The 16,034-nt window shown below is 37.3% G+C and overlaps 1 protein-coding gene across 2 annotated transcripts in view; it reads left to right on the top strand.

Moving 5' to 3' along the window:
* Nucleotides 1–16,034, top strand: part of efnb3b (ephrin-B3b) — a 98,297-nt gene that overhangs the window by 46,849 nt on the left and 35,414 nt on the right. Inside the window, exons 1-2 of one of the 2 annotated variants that reach the window (XM_067401775.1) lie at nt 3,448–3,493; nt 13,372–13,667. In XM_067401775.1, the coding sequence (XP_067257876.1) occupies nt 3,456–3,493; nt 13,372–13,667 (334 nt within the window). In that variant the 5' untranslated portion in view covers nt 3,448–3,455. Of the gene's footprint in view, nt 1–3,447; nt 3,494–13,371; nt 13,668–16,034 lie in introns of those variants that run through there. The other variant, XM_067401773.1, reaches the window with a different exon arrangement.

Raw genomic sequence — 16,034 nt, forward strand, 5'->3', positions numbered from 1 at the left:
CTCATCTTTCCAGTGAAAGGTCTGTTCAACAGCCAGTGAAGAGAACCAAGTTCCTGCCCCACATTTTCCATTAATAATCCTTTTTACGCCACAAAACGGAAGAAAAGATCTGATGCTACTTCCGTTATATTGCGACATTTTATTTTTTTATTTGAATTTTAAATTAAATTAGGTTGGGTTTTTGTCACTTTTTAAAATGTCTATAGTTGTAGTTTTTTAAGTTGTAGTATTTTAGTAGCCTGCTTCAACTTAAGCTAAATGAAAATTATTTTTTTTTAAATGGTTTTTAAAAAATGGTTTTATTTATTTGAGTTTTTTATGGTTTTAGTTAGCAATCATAACCCTGTTTGTGACATTAAAACATTATCTGAACACAAGTCTTAAATATTTTTATGTGGTTTTGCGTCTGAGGTAAATTGATCTTGTCATGAGGATGTTTAGATGAATTTAGTGGAAAACGTAAAACAAAACATTTTTTGGCAGTAAACTTCATGTCTTCCATTTGCATCTTCTTCCAGTTTTCCCCTCCATAAAGCCTCTTTTTCCGTAATGTTAACTTAATTTTCGATCCTTTTCTTTTGTTTCCCTCTGTAATTCTCCTCGCTTTCTCTCTCCCGCCAGGAGTGGCCATATGGAAGCCATTACGCCCGCTGTTCCTCTCACCACAAACATTCCAGCAGTGCCTCCAGCTCTCTCTTTCTTCACAGCAGCCTCTCGCTCTCTCCTTCTTTCCTTCACCCTCCTCTCCTCCCCTTTTATCTTTCACCTGTTTTCGTTGTCCTCATTTCCATCATTTTCAGAGTTTGTCTGCCGAGGTCATGTGATAATTAGCCACATGTGATCTGCTCATTGTCTGTCAATTATGTTACGTTGTACCAACATCACGGTGTACTGCGCCATATTTACATACTGCCCTTTAGCTGTCATTAAATATCTGTAGCTAAACAATCACAGAACATTTTGCACGACGTAATTGTCTGTGGATGTTAGATGATAATCGACGTAATGCGACCTCATTTTTAGTCTCTGCGTGTACTTTTGTAATCTTTTTTTATGTTGTGTGTGGTGTTTGCACATAGTTCATTTGAATTGAAAGAAAGATGGTTAAATATTTGTGTGTTCTGATGGGACTGTGGCTGCTCTGTGACAGTTGATCTAAATAAACATCCTTAACGTCGCAAAGGTTCTGTTTTGGTCTGAAATATTTAGGCAAACTTCGGACTACCGAATGTTTGGGGGCCTTGGGAGCAGATTAAGTTTTGCTCACTGTATAATTGATCAGAAAATGCAGGTGAAGACGGTGTAAATAAAAGGTCTGCATTTCATTGCATGTCATTTTAGGCTTGTTCTCTCTCTCTCTCTCTCTCTCTCTCTCTCTCTCTCTCTATTTATTGTTCATCCATCCATCCATTCATCAATCTATCATTCGTTCTTTCTATCTATCCATCATTCATACTTTCCATCCATCCATCTGTTCTATCTATCTATCTATCTATCTATCGTTCTTTTTTCAATCCATCCTCCATCTATCATAATTTTTTCCATCCATCCATCCATCCATCCATCCATCCATCCATCCATCCATCCATCCATCCATCCATCCATCCATCCATCCCATCCATCCCATCCATCCATCCATCAATCTATTGTTCGTTCTTTCTATCTATCCATCATTCATTCTTTCCATCCATCCATCCATCCCATCCATCCATCCATCAATCTATTGTTCGTTCTTTCTATCTATCCATCATTCATTCTTTCCATCCATCCATCCATCACCCATTCTTTCCATCTATCCATCACTCAAAAAAATGAATTGTTGGATTTACTTAAAGAGAAGTGTCAAGTGGTTCCACGCAACTATATTGAGTAATTTGTACAAATAAAAATTTAGTTGTATGAACAAAAGAATTTTAAGTACAGCTGACAATATTTCTTTGAGTAAACACAAATCATTTGAATGTCACTGTTACAAAATATTCATATGTGCGGTTTACTTAATAATGTTATGTTTATTACATAAGGTGAACACATTTATTGACTTAATTTACCTTATTAAATAAACTATTTTCTCTACAAAATGCACTCACAAAATAACTCATTGAACAAACTCAATTGAATTGAGAGTAGGAATTCCCTCCTAAACATGGGTTTATGAGTGCGCACAGGCTAAACATAGGCGACACTCTTCTGCATAATGGTAATCACAAAATTCAAAAACGTTACAGAAACTACTCTAAATGTCCAACATAACTGAACATTAAACACTAACTAACAATATATTTCCCTTTACTGAAAAAACACACAAAATAACACTTTAATACCTAAATTTCCTAATGCAGTCCCTTGCAAAGCATGCTGGGAACTACAGATACACTGCCCAGTTAGTTATGTCAACATTAATTTGTGCGTTTCACTCAGCAATGTTAAGTTGACTGAACAAACACTTACTAAGTAAAGCTGACAATACTCTTTTTTTTATATTCATTTAAATTACGTTCATGTAGTTACATGAGTTTTTTTAAGTAATGTGAACAAGGGTGGTTTGAGTGAAACTACAACAGTGAAAGTTGATTTAATTTCATTCCATCCATTTATCATCCATGATTTTCATCACATTTTTCAGTTCTATCTATCTATCTATTGTTCGTTCTTTCTATCTATCCATCATTCATTATATCATCCATCCATCGCCCATTCTTTCCATCTATCCATCTATCAATCGTTCATTTTTTCATTCCATCCATTTTTCATCCATAGTTCTATCTATCTATCTATCTATCTATCTATCTATCTATCTATCTATCTATCTATCTATCTATCTGTCTGTCTGTCTGTCTGTCTGTCTGTCTGTCTGTCTGTCTGTCTGTCTGTCTGTCTGTCTGTCTGTCTGTCTGTCTGTCTGTCTGTCTTTCATTCCATCCATTTTTCATCCATAGTTCTATCTATCTATCTATCTATCTATCTATCTATCTATCTATCTATCTGTCTGTCTGTCTGTCTGTCTGTCTGTCTGTCTGTCTGTCTGTCTGTCTGTCTGTCTGTCTGTCTGTCTGTCTGTCTGTCTGTCTGTCTGTCTGTCTGTCTGTCTGTCTGTCTGTCTGTCTGTCTGTCTGTCTGTCTGTCTGTCTGTATATCAGTTGACAAGTTTTAAAGTTTATAATACATTGTTATTTTTAATACCTAGATTCTTTCTCACTCACTCACTTTTCCTCTCTCTGTTTTGCTGGCCTCTTGGTGATGTGATAAGGGCTCATGTGTCTAACCGGTAGGTGTTGTTTAGCCTGGTCACTGGAGACCAAGGACAGGGTTTAATCGGGCCCTGGAAGCTGACGATATAGCCATGAAGAGAAAATAGAGAAAGCGAGATGGGAGATTTACTGTTCCTCTGAGAGGGCTGATATCTCCGGCCCACCGCTGGTCTGCTGGACACCAGCCGTGACTCCAGCCCCTCCATGGCACTGCTCCTGATGAGATCAATGCATGCTTGGAGGTAAAATCAGCTTAGTGAGGTGGAATAGAAGCTGAAAATGAAGTGGGAATTGCAGAAGTCAAAAGTCATTCTCACTGCATATCAAGGTGATTCGAACTGAAGGATTTCAGCTGGTGTTAGCTCGATAGCTTGTTATCACATGTAATCACCTACTTAGATCTAATTCTTGAATCTGGAAAGCTTTTTTTGGCTAGTTGTTGAGCCTGCAGGAGAACATTTGTAGTGGTGTTTGCTAAAGGAGGCATGCTATTGCTCATACTTAGGATTAGAGAGTGAAGCAAATCTTTAACCATAAGCATTAAAGCTCAGCACTAACTCATTCTGTGCCATTTGTTCAATGTTGGTGAGGAGAGTGCTTTTTATTTAATTGAATTGTTTTATTTAATTGAATTTTATTATTGTAGATTTACGCCTGGTAGAAAATAAAACGTGCAATGAAAAAGTCTCATATTGCTTTTTATGTATGTATGTATGTATCTATTAAGTTTTTCGCTTGGAGGATGAGCAAATCCCATAATCTCATAGAATCTCATAGACTTGGGGTCTTGGGCTAATAAAAAACATCTAGAACTCCCTAATAACCGCATAGCAACATGATAAAACCACCCAAAACACTTTAGCAACTGCAGAGCAACATTTTGGCAACCTCCACTCATTTTCTTCTCTTTAAAAATCGAGTTTCTTTTATCACTGATTTTATTTGCGATATGCGTTATTAATGTACTTGTAGACACAGTACATATTCACGCCAAATCTGTGGCTGATGTCCTCATCTAGGGTGTGTTGAAACCCCTGCATTTATCATGTGAAAGATTCTCGGCCATCTCTGAAATTCCTTTTTTTTTGCACACACACACACACACACACACACACACACACACACACACACACACACACACACACACACACACACACACACACACACACACACACACACACACACACACACACACACACACACACACACACACACACACACACACACACACACACACACACACACACACACACACACACACAAAGGTCCACCTCACTGCACCTGTGCCCCGAGCTTGTTTTTGGACACAGCTCGAGTTTCTCGTGTGGAATCTTTGTAATGCAAGACTGACGAACAAGAGGACGGTGGAGGGGTTTATGGACAAGGGAAGGTGGGTTTGGGTGGAGGGGTTGAGGCTTGAGGGTCAGTGCTGTCAGGGGCGGGATGGGGTGAAACTAACACTCGGCTCTTTTCAAGAGCTGTCAGGGTCAGGGAAGGGCGTCGGTGAAGTTTGACAAAATGATGTTTCTGCCCTCATAAACGAGCCCGGCGCGCTCACACTCCTGTCACCTCTAACCCCCCTCCATCCCCCCACTCCTTGTTTCAATGTGTGACCATGAATGCCACCTTTGTTCCAGAGCGGGAGAGAAAGGGAGAGAAACCGAGGGAGGGTGGGAGAGAGAGCAAAACAGGAATGATGAGTGTTTGGGATGAGAAGGAATGGTTGGAGGAGTGTATTATCATGTTTATATTTAGAGTAAACAGAGATGTCGATATAATTTCACTTTAATCTGCGCTTTGAAGGCCTGCCCGAGTGTGTGGTTAGCTTTTGTTGAGCTTTGCGAATACAAACGTTCACACAGCTCCTCCATGAAAGTCTTTCAGTGCGTATAAGACTGGTGTTTTCATCCTGTTTCAATTCCACACTCTAACTTGACTTTGTGTCTACATTTTTATACGTGTCCCTTTTCCTTCAAGTTTTTTTTCCTTCAAGCTTGACACACGGGTCAGAAATTCTTTGGCGAGGTTCTGCAAACGTTCTCTAATTATCTGCCGAGTGCTTGCTTAACCCTGAGTTTGCTCATTAGACATTGCCGGCTGACAGTTGTTCAATCACGAAGGCTAATGCGGTCCAGTGCTGAAACATATGTAATTACACAGGCTGTGCGACTGGGTCTGGCGCACACACATGTGTTTGAAAGGAGCGTTTTTTCACAAGGTTTGTTGTGTTGGACTCTTTATTTCAGTTTATTTATTTATTTGATTTTTTTTACAAATCTACAATGTTTCCATTACAATAAACAAAGCTGTCTATATGCAACTATTCTAGAACAACACCACTAGGCTAGACACATAATTTGAGCCAGTATGCAAACAAAGACATAAATGACTTGTTAATGCATTGCAAAAAGTTAATATTATTATTATTATTATTATTCAGGTAGCTAGCTAGCGGAAATTGTAATTTTCTAAATGCTTCTTATCGATCTTATTGTGAACACTTTATCCATGCATGTTTCTTTTTTCTTTTTTTTCTTTTTTTTTGAGCTTATAATTTTTAATCAAAATGTCATCACACGACATTCCTGTGAAATGACAGACTTGTTTCTTCTCTTCCTGTACTCCCCAATCATTTTGTCTGCATTAACCTGTCCCTTTCTTACAATCAACAGAAACCTCGAATTCAGATCTGCAAAGTCGCGCCATACTTTTTTTTTTTTTTGCTATAATCTGTTACACACTGAATGTGTTTCACAATACGGAAGAAACTATCTGTCACTACATCTGTTACATTGCGACTTTAACTTCAACAAGATTCTCCATAGAATCATTTGGGATCGTTATTAAAAAAATAGCGCTTGTAGATGCTCTGCGTTCAAAGCCGATTTGAAATAACCAATGTACGCACACCTGTGATCAGTTTACTTTAGTTGAACTTGCACAATTTCTTGATAATTTGTAGCATGCATAGTGCAAGGATGGAGAAATGTAGTGCTAAAGTTGCCGGCAACGCATCAGGTGTTTGAAACAACATATTTTCTTCTGAAACAAGGTGGATGTTAACATTTTTTTAAAAAAATTTTTAGGTGTTCTACTTAAGATAACATTTCCTTTCTAAAAATGTGTAGTTCATTATTTGTGACGCAACTTATATTAATGGGCCTAGCTTCGGCAAGCATAAGCAGAAACCCTAATAAGTTGGCCAAACTGAAAACATTTGAATTTAACAGTTACATATTTTTTTAAGTTAACAAATTCAAAGATTAAGTTAAGATTAATTTCAGCCCAATTAGGTCTAGATGTGTACTAAGTTTCATACTAATATATGCAAGTATGTCTGATATATGGACCAAGTTTTGGATCCCATTCAAGGTGGCACCTTGCAACGCCTGGGTAAAAGCTTCAGCCCAGCCCTAATGGCTGCGGATTCTGACATGTGTGCAAATGTGTGCACATTAAGAGCCCCAAAAATGCCTGAGAAGTCGAAAAAAAAAAAAAAAAAAGAATATAGCTGCAAGCAGCGATGATGGGCCCAAGCCCTAGTAGCACCACCTCCATCAAAAGTGTCACTGACACCCACCAACCTCTTAAAGGCCTGTTCATACCAAGGATGATAACTATGATAATGATAAGATAGAGTTCTAAAAATCACACTCCACACTAGAACTACAATGATAACGGCACAGAGAAACAATATCATTGGAACCACTTCAAGAGTGATTTTTTTTTTTTTTTCAGCTGATGAAAGTTAAAAGCGTTGACAGGCAATCAGAATCCGTCCTGCTTTAAAGAGCTCAAGCATTTAAAGTGGCAGACATCAAAACTGCAACACGCTTAGAATAAACAGGTGACAGATATCATCTGCTGGTGCGGACGCTAATATTGTTATCATTATAGTTATTGCTCTTGGTGTGAACAGGCCTTAAGTATTAAAGTTTTGCAGACCATCCTTGATGTAACCAAAGGCTCTTACTCTTTACCCCGATGGTAACCCGTTAATATAATCAGCTTAGTATAATCAGATTTTGAGTTCATGTAATTTGTTCTATTATGTATGATAAATTTCTAGTAATATTTGAGTGAAATGAATCGTTTTAATTAATTTCACTGTTCGATTTTACAGTGTACATTTGAGCTAATGAGCCACATTCTTCTGATTATTATTACTAATAAGAAGAATAAACAATTTACCAAGGCTTGCAAGAGAGTTATTGGAGTTTTAGGCAATTCGCTTTGAATTGTCTCTAACAATACCACTCAAACAAGGTAAAAACACTAACATGTGGACTCAGGCCTCTTCTCTGATTATAATGTGAGCAATCTAGCTTTTTTGCAGTGTGTACTTGTGTGTTTGGTAGCAGTGAGTGTGAGTTTGACTAAATGGTGTTCTGTCATGCTGACACGGAAGGCGTGAGAGGGAGGGAAAGAGAGAAGGTGTGAATGTGGTGATAAAAGACAATATTCTTCTACTTCTGTGTCTGGGTCTCAGTAGAGAGTTCAGTGGGTTAAAGCAGACCAGCGTGACCATGTCAACAACACGGCCAGTACTGAGCGAACGGCTCCCTTATCTCCTGCATCCTCTGCTAGCTTGCTTTCTTCTCTCTCTGTGTCCACCTGTTTTTCCCTTCCTCATTGTTTCGTCTCTGTTTACTCTGTTCCTCTCGGTTTCATAAGCTATTTTATCTTTCATTCACCCCTTTCATTCTCGCCTCTGATCCGCAACAACTCTCTCTCTTTCTCTCTCTCTGTGTCTGTCTCTGTTCTTTCTATTCTTCAAATCAAGTCTACTGTGACGCTATCTACGATAACCAACAGACAAAAATCTACCTATGCAAAAAATGTCGTTTGCATCTGCAGGATGTTTTGCTACTTTTGTTCATCAGTTTTTCCGGTGTGTGTGTGTGTGTATTGTCTAACTGAAAATAAAACCCCTTAGCAACAGTATGTATGTGTTTTGTTTTGGGTTAAAGGACAAAGAAAAGTTATTAACTTAAGCGCAATCGACAGCATTTGTGTGTTACCACAGAAAAGTTTAACTCATCCATTAGTTGTTTTTTTCCAATATTGCAGTTGCAGTAACAAAACTCACAATGAACATTAAAATACACCATTTTGAAAGTATAGCCACAAGACTTTTAGACGTGTAGGCATGCAGTGGTAAAAAGGGAATGATGTAATGCTACATTCAGGTCTTTCTGCAAAGATCCTACTTACAAGTTTGGAAATCGTAATTGCATTACCACATGATTTATGTTCAAGTAGTTTCAGAACAAAATGGAACAAAAACAGGACAACTATTATATTTCTCTTGCTCTCTATTTTTACCTTAGCTTTTTAGCGCTAATGCAACCCAATGAAAAGCAAAGAAGGCACGTGTGAAATTGATGCTTTATCTGTGTTTTATTATTCTAGTTTGGCTTGAATGATGGGGAATGTGTAGTATGATGTGATAAGCAGGGCTTGATATTAACATCCACCAACCTGACAATTGCGGGTGGATTTCAGCAGTGGTGTGTAACGCGGTCACTCCTACTAGCCACTTTGGCGGATTGAATTTTATATATAATATATACATTTTTCAATTGTAGTCTTTTAGAAAGGCATCTAAAATAATAAACTAAGTGCAATGTAGTGTTGTCAAAAATATTGATTTTTCTATACATATCAATACCGAAATATCTGAATATCCGAAATGCTAATTTTCTGCAGAATAGATACACGATGTAGCTGCTCTTTCTCGCTCTTTCATCTTTCCGACAATGAGTTGACACACAAACCCGCCTCCCCTCACTCATTTGTTTCATTTGCTTTGGATGAATATTGTTCATCGTATTGCACGTAATTTTACTCATTCCAGCAGATTTTATGCTCGCACTCAAAGTGCGCGCACATAAAGCTGCCTCTCAGTACTAAATTGAGTTCTTTTTCGCTGCTTATTGCACTTAAACAGTCAAATACACTCAAAATAATCTCAAATGTTGCGATTCTTGAAATGACACATCATGACAGCTCTAAAAGTCTGAGCTTTAAAGAAAGTCCCAAGTTTCCCACTTGTATCGATTTTGTATTGATGCTTATGTCAACTAGTAAATCTGATCATTCCAACATGAATTAAATGCACCATAAAAGGCTATTTACAACAAACTGAAAGGAAACACAAGATTTACATTGCTAATCCTTAACCAGGAATTCATCTGCATAGAAAATGCAGTTAATCAATTTTTACTGAAGTGCTTTAATAAAACAAAACACATTCTGTTTTTAAAACGTTCTGTAAAACTGGCCCGGTTTACTTTCCTTGTCAGTACACACAGTTCGAAAGTTTAGTGTCAGTAAGGTTTTTTATTTTTTGAAAGAAGCTAATACTTATATTCAGTAAAGCCGCACTGAATTGATTAAAAATTATAAGACATTTATGTTGCAAAAGACTCATTTCAAATAAATCCTGTTCTTTTGACTTGATCAGAAGAATCCTTAAATGCATCACGGTTTCCACAAAAATGTGAAGCGACAGTTTTCAACATTGATAATCATAAGAAAAGTTTCTTGAGCAGCAAATCAGCATATTTGAATGATTTCTGAAGGATCATGTGACATGATGCTGAAAATTCATCTTCATAGCACAGGAATAAATAATATTTTAAAGTGTTTTAAAATAGAAAACAGTTTTTAATTTGTAATAATATTTACAAATATTACTGTATTTTTGATCAAATGCATGCAGCCTTGGTGAGCATTTCAAAAACATTAACAAAAATCTTACAAAACCCAAACTTTTGACTGGCTGTGTACTGTTTGTTACTGTAAATACAAGTTAAGTGAAAAGAACAAATAGTCCAGTATTTTCTATGCCACAAATACTAAAGTTGTTTTGAACCCAAGAACATTCCTTTAAAGTCATATGTGTGTGTGTGTGTGGCTATCGGTCAGTCTAATTGTAGTACGTGAAGTGTGTGTTGAGTGTCTGTTCTCTTCACTGTAAGAGCTACTGATAACCTTCCTAACCTGTGTGACAAGGACAGGAAACTCTTCTCCCTTAGGAATGCCACACACACACACAAGCCTTTTCCCCTCACACACGATTTCACACACTCTCCTTTTGTTTCTTTAGAGAAAGAGTGACTAGCTTTAATAAACATGCCCTGGGTTAGCATGCAATGATAATGTATGTGAATAATAAATGGGATACACCCGTCATTACGTTAAAATATTTTTGCATTTCTTTTCACATGTAAACATGAAGCCCATAAAAAAAAAAAACCAAAGCCCAACTGCCTTAATTAGTTTACATGTAAATAGCCGTTGGTGTGGCTGGCTGTTTAGAGATGATGATAAAATGGTAATTAGCGTCTGCAAGTCGTTTAGTCATTTGTTTACATAGAAGGAATTCAAAGGAAACTCCCTGAGATTGCACAACAGTCTAATTCTCCTGGAAATTGGAAGCTCTAGACTCGTCCTCTGCTGTGCTTTGATCTGACACGGTTTTCTTTGGAAACAAGCGTCTCGGGGTGGGATTTGGATCCAGACTAGCCTATTCATTCTCATTAGAGTCACTTGTTGAAGATACAAGAACCGAATATCATACTCCTGAAAATGCAGTCGTCTTAAGCCTTGAAGTCGCAGCACCTTCATATGATTTACACAGCGGAAGAGAGCACTTTCATTAGGGCTTTGAATAAACAGGAAGAGAGACGAGCAGTGTAGATGAATGAAGTGTAAAAGAAGAGGATGGGTTTCTACTTGTAGAGAAGGTGATTTATTGAATAGAAAGAAACACAGTGAGAATGTGGAGTGTGGTTGCATTCACACCTGCTCCTGTAAATGCCAGCCGGTTCCTGAGGCAGCCAGCATACCCACAGACGTTTCCATGAGAAGTGTGTGGTTCTGTCAGCCAATGTCCTGGAGGCAGAGGTTATAGCGGCATATCAAACCAGGCATTCCTACACTATGATGTACCCGTGCCCCTTTTGCTGATCCTACTTATAATGGACAGATTCTTGCAGGCTTGCTCTGCCACAAACAAAGGCGAAAAATATCAACATTATTATTGTATATCGTGTTTTAAACACTTAGTATTTATAACTAAATGTATATTTTGTGACATGTTTGCATGCCATTTTATTTCAGTAATGAGACATGTCTCTAAAGCATTTATTAATTGTTAATTTCAACATTTACTGATACATTAGCAAAATTTAAAGTTGTATATGTTTGTATTATTATTAATAGACCTGGGGCCCGTTCTTCGTACATTGCTTATTACATCCGAGATCAAATGACACATCCAAGATGATATCATCGTGCTAATCATGATCCAGCTAATTGGGTTCTTCAAACACACCTGTTGTGTATGATTATTATCGCTGGATTAAGTTATCTGAGATAATTGCGCGTTCATGTGTTGGCTTAAAAGGGGATATGTATCGATAGTAGAAACATTGATCAGCAATGCAGCGATTGGCTGGAGTCAAGACGGCAACGTAATGACATCATTGAATGAGAAAAGACACCTGACGAAAAACTGGACGAATTTCTAGACATTTATAAGGAAACAGCCAAGCGAATAAATGACAGAAGAACGACATAAATGTTAGATAAATGAAATGTGCACTATTTTTTTTTTTACATGATTACCCAATTATTTAGGCTATATTCACAATTTTTATTATTTGTACATTCAATTTTTTATTTCAATGTTGTAATTAGCAACTAATTTACCTTTGAAGCATATTTGACAGCATTAATTAAAGTTTCTTAAGGGTCAAGATCAAGTTATCTGCATCTCCTGCGCTTCATCAAGCCACTCCCATAATATATGTCGCGGTTCAAATCGTTCAAATGCATGTATGGCATAGACATCTGTACATCATGTGTGTAAAACTCCAATTAAAAATATTACGTAATTATTCCCTCACGAATGAATCTCTCACAGAGTAAAACTGTCGGCGTCTATATTATGACACTACACGGCATTATAGTGTTATTTGCAAATTTATTTTTAAATCATTATTATTGACCCTGGTTTACATTAGGGTACTCTTGTGGGAAAGTAGCAGAGGCTGGGACAGACTTTAAACATCACCTCCGCTTAAAAAGATGCAATCTAATCCTGTTTACATGAAATAAGCCTGCTCCCGAGCAGGTTTAAGTTTGCGCACCTGTTGCTATGACAGCAAGTCCAGGATGAGCGTCGAAGAACCAAACAATCCAAGATCATGCCAAATCGCCAATAATCAAATCCAGCTAACTGAGTTAGCGACGTACGAAGAACGGGCCCCTGAGCTAACATGAACTAGCAATGAAAAGTTTATAAAAGGTTTATAAAATTTTTTTATAAACCAACGTTCAAGTTTTTTTACACTAGTTGATTTTTACATCAAAAATTGTCATAATTTAGAAATAAAAAGCATTTTTCCTTCCCTGACATTAGCCCATAGATTTAAACGCTCTGATTTAAGGGGAGTGTCTGCTGTGAGACTTCAGTGTAAACGCCCATTGCTGTGATTGGCTAACATCTTTGCATATGGAAATAGCTAAGGATTACATGTGGAACTCTCGAAAACTTTTAGCACGTTTTTACCATTACAGTTCTCAAGGTTTACTAAATGTGAAAAGTGATGTTTATATTTAAATCTATGACATTGTATTGAGATTGTGGCATGAAAGGTTGCAGTGATGAGCATGTTGCCGATCACAGACATGTCGAGTGCATGAATCGCGAATACTTTCATCCTAACTAACAGTGCAAACACAAAGTAAATAAGAGATTTGTTGATTCTAATGAGAGTTTTGGCGAGAATCCAGAACTCAGTCACTGATAAACTCATGCTACTTGATTGACAGCTCCAGCGATTGCTTTGATCGCTTTCCATATATAATTTAATCACCGTTTAAATAACAGATAATTTTCATCCTACTAAGAGAAACAACATGAAGTTGACCGTTTAGTCACTGGTTTGATTTACTGACAGTGAATGGTATTAAAATTATGGTATTTATAATTGTTATTATTATTATTAATTATTTATTTGTTTTTAGCCATGCCATTTTTTATATGATTTATGAGTTTCTAATAACATGACATTAAATTCTCTCTTTCACTTTTGTCCTCCTCCTGCAGGTTTAGTGATGATAAGGGTTATGTCCTGTACCCTCAGATCGGGGATCGTCTGGACCTCATTTGCCCAGCGTCTGAGCCGCCCGGTCCCCGTGCCCCTGCCGAGTATGAGTACTATAAACTGTACCTGGTGTCTTCACGGGACCAGGCAGACAGGTGTGAAGTGACCGGAGCCCCAAACCTGCTTCTCACCTGCGATAAGCCCAACAGTGACATGCGTTTCACCATCAAGTTTCAGGAGTACTCGCCCAACCTGTGGGGCCACGAATTCAAAACCAATCAGGACTACTTCATCATCGGTGAGTGAGCACATGTGTGCGGTTTTGAATCAAAGTGTGTTTGTAGACACGTCAAAAACGTTTGATCATTTCAACCAACAACATTTAGTTGTATAAAAGATCTTTTGTTTGTAATAGGCTTGCACTTTGTGTGTTCATGGTATTTTGGCATGATGGTATTTCATCACTGCGTTTATTTTGATTTGTTTTTAGTTTAGGCTTGTGGGTTCTCAATGAAGTCACAATCTTCTGATGGGATTCGGCTGATTGTGACTTTATCAAATGGAGCCATCTCGTGTTGGGTCATGTTACTGGGGGTTGTTTTTAAAACAGTGCACAGTAGCGTGGAGGGAATGTGGTCAGCGCAAACGGAAGCCCGTCAATATCAACATTTCAGAAAGTAGATTTGACAAAGGAAAGTGATGCCCCAACACGCTCAGACCCAAAACACCCAGTGGGTGTGTTTTTGGAATCCATTCCCACAGTCACGGAAAACCTGCAAATGGAAGGGAATTTTAAAAGTTTTTCCAATCTGGAAAAGTCATGGAAATGTGATTCTAATCTTTATGGAAAAGTCATGGAACTTTAGTTTAGTGTTCCTAAATCTCCAGTTTAAACACACTCAAATCTCAGGAGTTTTTGACACATTTGGACACTGAAAAGTATAGTTGTTATCACGAAACCTGAAACTGCATTTTCAACCAACATTTTACATCCATAATCTGATATCGTTCCAAAAAGGATATTCAGCTGGAAAAAATGTAGGACTGGGCTCAATTTTATCCAGCAGGAATTGATTGGATTATGAAATTGGACATTAGTATGACCCTGGTGTGTACCAGTGAATCATGCAGAATAAAACCATATGTGCTAACAAAGTAAATAGAGTCAAATTTTTGAATACATACTACTTTTAAAAAGTTTGGGGTCAGTAAGTTTTTATATATATATATATAAGAAATCTCTTATGCTCAAAAAGACTATTTATTTGATCAAATATACAGTAAAAAAAGTAATACTGAGAAAATATGTTTTAATAATTTTTCAAATGTAATTTATTACTGTTTTGCTTATTACTCAAGTCTTCAATGTCACATGATCATTTAGAAATCATTCTAATATGCTGATTTGCTGCTCAAGAAACATTTCTGATTTTCATTGTTGAAAACAGTTGAGCTGCTTCATATTTTTGTGGAAATTTGTTTGACTTTGATTAATAGAAAGGTGAAAAGAACCTAATTTCTTTTGTAACACTATAATTTTTTTTACTGTCAATCTTGATCAATTTAATTCATCCTTGCTGAATAAAAGTAATAATTTCTTTTAAAAAAAATCTTAATGATCTTAATTTCTCTAAATATATTAATTCCAAGTACCTGATGTATGGAAATCTCTCCCAGCAATTTCTATAATATGATTTAAAAACATAATTCTAGAAAAATCATGGACAAATCATGGAATTTGATTGGCTAAAAAGTGTGTGAGCCCTTATTCACATAAAGAAAAAGAAAGAGAGAGAGTGACAGAAAGGATGGGGAAAAAATGCATAAGACAGAAGAGATTTGATGGCTTTATATGTCAGATTGGGGTCAGTTGTCAGTCAAATTGTATTCATATTTTTTAAAACGAACGGCATTTAAAATATGGGAGGTAATAAATAGTTGGTGCTCAGGAGCCTGAGGTTATATTTTTGTGTTTGTTTTTATGACATGTGCGAAGTATGTGTGAAGGTGTAATGTCTAATTTTAGCAGTTACAGGTCTCACAGACACTGTGTCTCTGTGATAAGAATCAAGCTCCTTCCACTGGCTCCTTAATGGGCAAACAAGTGTGAGATTTCTGGTATGTGGTCACAGGCAGAGTCCGGAGCTCTTCTGTGCACTGTTAAGCCTTAACGTAGGTGTCACTGACACACACACACACACGCACAGACACTGTAGGCTTTATCATTGCTCCAACAGGCCCGACAAATCGATCAACAGGCTGTGCCAGTCTATGAGTCCTCAAATGCAAGGTCAAAGGCACACACACACACACTCACGCAAGATGGAGAAAGATCGAGAGAAACCATCAAACCAGCGTCCACATGGAAAAAAGGAGAAAAGTGATTTTAAGGGTCATTGAACATTTAATCTAGTGTTCATGTGTGTGCATTCGTGTTAAAAATAGTTGTGTGTGCATCTGTCATGAACGGCTGATGTTCTATTTTACACCAGAGTGCACATTTGATGGCTTCTGACATCTTCATGCCCATGTGTTGGTGCATATGTGTGTGTGTAAGGGTATGTGTACATTAGAGATTTGGACCTTAGGGAGAATGGTATTAATTAACCTACCTTAACATGCGCTAATTTATTCAGCCTAGCTCAAATGAGCTGGAACAGGAATG

This window comes from Chanodichthys erythropterus, chromosome 11, assembly GCF_024489055.1.
Source record: "Chanodichthys erythropterus isolate Z2021 chromosome 11, ASM2448905v1, whole genome shotgun sequence".
NCBI lineage: Eukaryota > Metazoa > Chordata > Actinopteri > Cypriniformes > Xenocyprididae > Chanodichthys > Chanodichthys erythropterus.